At 42.3% G+C, this 5,000-nt stretch overlaps 1 protein-coding gene across 2 annotated transcripts in view; it reads right to left on the bottom strand.

Moving 5' to 3' along the window:
• The window catches only part of poc1a (POC1 centriolar protein A), a 256,921-nt gene that overhangs the window by 212,260 nt on the left and 39,661 nt on the right, over window positions 1-5,000 (bottom strand). Inside the window, exon 11 of one of the 2 annotated variants that reach the window (XM_053227019.1) lies at window positions 1-2,527. This exon is cut by the window's left edge and continues 251 nt beyond it. The exons of the other annotated variant lie outside the window; for it this stretch is intronic. Coding sequence (XP_053082994.1) covers window positions 2,411-2,527 — 117 coding nt within the window. The 3' untranslated portion in view covers window positions 1-2,410. The remainder of the gene's footprint in view (window positions 2,528-5,000) is intronic. 2 annotated transcript variants of the gene reach the window in all.

Genomic DNA, 5,000 nt, shown 5'->3' with positions numbered 1-5,000 from the left:
AACACTTCCAGCTCATTTCCTTATAAAACTGCACACACTGCACCTCAGATACTGTTTATTTATTTAAAGTGAAGGATCGTCACACTAAATACTGACTTTGTTTCATTTATTACTGTTTACTGCTCTTTATAGTGTTTTTTTAATGTAGAAACATTTAGTTTAATTATTTTTGAAGGCGTCTTTACTCTACAGCATTTCTTTGCACGTGCCTAAGACTTTTGCACAGAACTGTGTGTGTTTTATCACAACTTTTATATTTTTATCTGTTTTACAGTTTTGTGTGTGAACTCTGTGCTGTTTGTGTGTTTTTAAATTAAAATTTAAGTAAGTCTGGAAACTCTCTTATTTCAGGAAATGTATATAAACTGCATTAATGATAACTCATGACAATTTTCCTGCAGCTGGTTTCGTCATTAGTAAACTGTTAGCTAGCAAGGTAGCTGAGAATGTAGCTAATGTTGAGCTAATTTTTTACAGAACAATATTTTAACAACCAGTACACACGTTAGCAAGCTGTTTAGCATTGGGCTAATTATTCTACTGTTAATTATGTTAATTACAAAACCCTAAGTGTTAGCCAATTTAACAACAAAGTTTCTGCGGTACCAGTTTAACGTTAGCAACATTACAGTATCTCTAATCAGGTTTTTAAACGTTCCTACAACGTTACTGCAACAGTTTTAGTTGTAAGAATATTATTAGGAACAATTACAAACGTTTTCCGAGTGTTAGTGTGTGTATTTCTGAAGGTAGTCAAATGTTTGTAACGTTCTAATAACGTTGTGAAGCTAACACCGATTACAGCAGACGTTTTTAGAACATTGCACATATGTTATTTTCGTAACATAACAGCTGAAACTTCTTAAAAATGCGTTAAATAGTTTAATAAATGTTCTGATAACGTTCACTGTTAGCGAGACGGCAACAAATAAACAAAGTTATTAAAAAGTTATTAATTTCATCATCGTACAGAGGATCAGACACACTTCAGGGTTCAGTGCTGAGGCAAAGCCGCTGATAAATGAAGAAACATCTCGCATTTAATCTGTTTTCATGTTGTAGTTTAATAAAGCAGAGCGACTGCGAGCTGCACATGTGGCCCACGAGGCCGAGAGGAGAAGAACAACTCAGACAGGGTTTTTTTTCCTCCTCTCTCTGGCCTCTTATAGCGATAACATCTGGATACATTTTTCATTTTTCCCTCCTGAATTTGTTCTGTGTCTTTGTTTCTGCTCAGCGTCGTGTCGTTAAATTCAGACTCTCGCTCCAGTTCGCTGTCTGTGACTCAGAGTCGAATCTGTTCGTTATTTACTTTATAGACGAGTCGAAGATTTAACAGCTTCACTTTCTTCTGCACGTGGAAAAGAGACAAACCACTGATTAATCTCTGTGAGTGTGTGTGTCTGTGTGTGTGTGAGAGTGTCTGTGTGTGTGCTTGTGTGTGCGTGTGTGTGTCTGTGTGTGTGCGTGTGTGAGAGTGTGTGAGTGTGAGAGTGTGTGTGTGAGAGAGAGTATGTGCGTGCGTGTGTGTGTCTGTGTGTGTGAGTGTGTGTGTGAGAGAGAGAGAATATGAGAGTGCATGTGTGTGTGTGAGTGTGTGTGTGAGTGCGTGTGTGAGTGCGTGTGTGAGTGCGTGTGTGAGTGCGTGTGTGAGTGTGTGAGAGTGTGTTTGTGTTTTTGTGTTTTTTGTGCCGTTTCTCTCCATTTTATTCTCGTTTCTCAGGTTTTTCTCCCTCTCTCTCTCTGTCTCTCTGTGACTCTCTCTCCCCTTCCTTCCTTCCTTCCTTCCTTCCTTCCTTCCTCTCTCTCTCCTTCTCACTCTCTGTCTCTCTCTCTCTGTCTCTCTCTCTCTCTCTCTCTCTCTCTCTCTCTCTCTCTCTCTCGGTGAGGGTTTTTGGGGTTTTGTGTGTGTTACGTTTCTGGGAACTGAGGCTTCACTCGTGTCTTTTTCCATTTTCACTCACTTCCCTCTTCCAGTTTCGCTCCCGGAAGAAGAAAAAAAAAAAGGAAAATATCCCTTTAAAGATGCTGGGGATTTAAAGGGGAAGTGTTTAGTGCTGATGAACTTCACTCACTGTGTTTTACTGTATATATATAAATACACCACTATACACACTGATATTATATCAATATTCCAATTAATTAATGCATAATACGTATATAACATTTAATATTGTATATATGTGTGTGTGTGTGTGTATATATATATACATATATATATGTGTGTGTTGTGATAAAACAGAACTGGTATAAAAGTCACTGCTGCCACCATAAACACGTAAACATCTCACTGCTAGCGGCTAATCATCTGAAGAACATTATGTTTTTAAGAATGTTTTTTTTTACTGTATAAAAAAATAGTAGCAGGTTGAGAGAAGGTGAGAAGGAGGAAAATGGTGTAACTGAGCTGTTAGAGATCAGACTGATGTCTGGTTTGGAGCTGCAGATTGATTTTGCGCTGGTTCTCCACACATTCCTTCAGTTTGTCCTCCGTCAGAGTCAGTCTCTGTTCCAATATGGCCACCGTCTAAAAACACGCAGAGACAGACAGAGAGAGAGACAGGCAGAGAGAGAGACAGAGAGACACACACAGAGAGACAGGCAGAGAGACAGGCAGAGAGACAGAGAGAGAGAAACACAGAGAGACAGGCAGAGAGACAAGAAGAGAGACACGCAGAGAGACACACACAGAGACAGAGCGAGAGAGACAGAGAGACAAGAAGAGAGACAGGCAGAGAGAGAGACAGAGAGAGACACACACAGAGAGACAGGCAGAGAGAGAAACACAGAGAGACAAGAAGAGAGACAGAGAGAGAGAGAGAGAGAGACAGAGAGAGAGAGCGACAGGCAGAGAGACACACACAGAGAGACAGACAGAGAGACAGGCAGAGAGACAGAGAGACAGGCAGAGAGACAGGAAGAGAGAAACACAGGCAGAGAGAGAAACACAGAGAGACAGGGAGAGAGACAGGCAGAGAGACAGGGAGAGAGACAGGAAGAGAGACAGGAAGAGACAGAGAGAGACAGGCAGAGAGACAGGCAGAGAGACAGGCAGAGAGAAACAGAGAGACAGGAGAGAGAGACAGGAAGAGACAGAGAGAGACAGGCAGAGAGACAGGCAGAGAGACAGGCAGAGAGAAACAGAGAGACAGAGAGAGAGACAGGAAGAGAGACATGCAGAGAGACAGAGAGAGAGAAACAGAGAGACAGAGAGAGAGAAACAGAGACAGAGAGAGACAGGAAGAGAGACACGCAGAGAATGAAAAGAGAGCAAAGAGATGATGGTTAGCATCCATGTGGTTTTATAAGGCTGTCTATAAGAACTTGTACATGAGAATGCGGAAAGACTAAAACGACGTGTTTTTTGCTCGAGTTTGAGGAGGATGTGAATAAAGAGACGTGATGAAGTGGAAACTGTGTTGTTTGAGTTAATAAACAACAAGGCGAGTGTGTTCCAAGTCACAGACCAGCATCGTTAACACTTAACATCAGTAACACACGAAAACTTCTTCACATGCTCAGTGTTTAAATTAAAAAAATTAAAAAGGGGAATATTTATGGGGAAGGTTTAACAGACGGAGTTCTCCGTGCTGAGCTTCATGTTCTGGGCAGAATTCAGGTCACTTGAGATGACCTGTGGAATGAACGGCGCTGCGGTTGCCAGATGTTTCGTATGCAGAGGGTCTAAAGTGATGGGTCCTTAACATGGGAACTGAGATGTTTTACATTTAGATCCAGCGTGGAATCATGACCCACCGTCATCAAAGTTACCAATGAGATGTATTTTATTTTGTATTTATTATCGACAGTGTATGCTCTACGTGTTCACGCTCACACTCTATGCATTTTCTCAGACACATTTATACGATGTTCATGAAGTAAATCTGCACTGAAGAGTAATTTATTCTACACTTTAAAAACCGACACCAGGCTACAAAAAGCTTTAGATGCGTAAATGCGACTGTGGTTTAATTAAACTCCGCCCCTCGTACGCTAATATTCCACGCAGCACTTCAGTCTGTAGTTATTGTGACGTCTGAACACAAGCGCGTGCTGACGCCGTCTGCCAGCGTCTGGGAGAACGGTTAAAGCTCGAAATATAAAACTAATTCCTATTTCTGTAAATTATAAACCATCCAGAAAATAACCTCAGCAGCAGATTGTTTTTTTTTTAAACTGTGGTTTGTATAAAACGATTAACTGCGTTTTATTTCTATTTTCTGACTGCGAGATATTTTTGACCTTGAAGCCGTATGAGAGGTTCAATAACCTCGTCTCCTGTTTCGCACCTAAAGGGAATTAATCAGGTTTTACATTTCCTTCCTGCAGCGGTGTGGATTTTCTGATCATAAACCAGAGAGAGAGAGAGAGAGAGAGAAAGAGACAGAGAGAGAGAGAGAGAGAGAGAGAGAGAAAGAGAGAGAGAGAGAGACAGAAGAGAGACAGAGAGAGACAGAGAGAGAGAGAGAGAGAAAGAGACAGAAAGAGAGAGAGAGATAGAGAGACAGATAGAGAGAGACAGAGACAGAGAGAGAGAGAGAGAGAGAGAGGGAGAGAGACAGAGAAAGAGAAAGATGAGAGAGAGAGAGAGAGAGAGGGAGAGAGAGAGGAAAGAGAGAGAGAGAGAGAGAAAGAGAGGAGAGAGGGGGAGAGAGAGAGAGAGAGGACAGAGAGAGACAGAGAGGGAGAGAGACAGGGAGGGAGAGACAGAGAGAGAGAGAGAGAGAGAGAGAGAGACAGAGAGGGAGAGAGACAGAGAGGGAGGGAGAGACAGAGAGAGAGAGAGAGAGAGAGAGAGAGACAGAGAAGAGAGAGAGAGAGAGAGAGAGAGAGACAGAGACAGAGAGAGAGAGGAGAGGAGAGAGAGAGAGACAGAGAGAGAGACGGAGAGAGAGAGAGACAGAGAGAGACAGAGAGAGAGAGGGAGAGAGAGAGAGAGAGAGAGAGAGACAGAGAGAGAGACAGAGAGAGAGAGAGAGAGACAGAGAGAGAGGGAGAGA

Source organism: Pangasianodon hypophthalmus, chromosome 20 (assembly GCF_027358585.1).
Source record: "Pangasianodon hypophthalmus isolate fPanHyp1 chromosome 20, fPanHyp1.pri, whole genome shotgun sequence".
Classification (NCBI taxonomy): domain Eukaryota; kingdom Metazoa; phylum Chordata; class Actinopteri; order Siluriformes; family Pangasiidae; genus Pangasianodon; species Pangasianodon hypophthalmus.
Note: the sequence above shows the minus strand (reverse complement) of the source record. Positions and strands in the feature narration are given on the sequence as shown.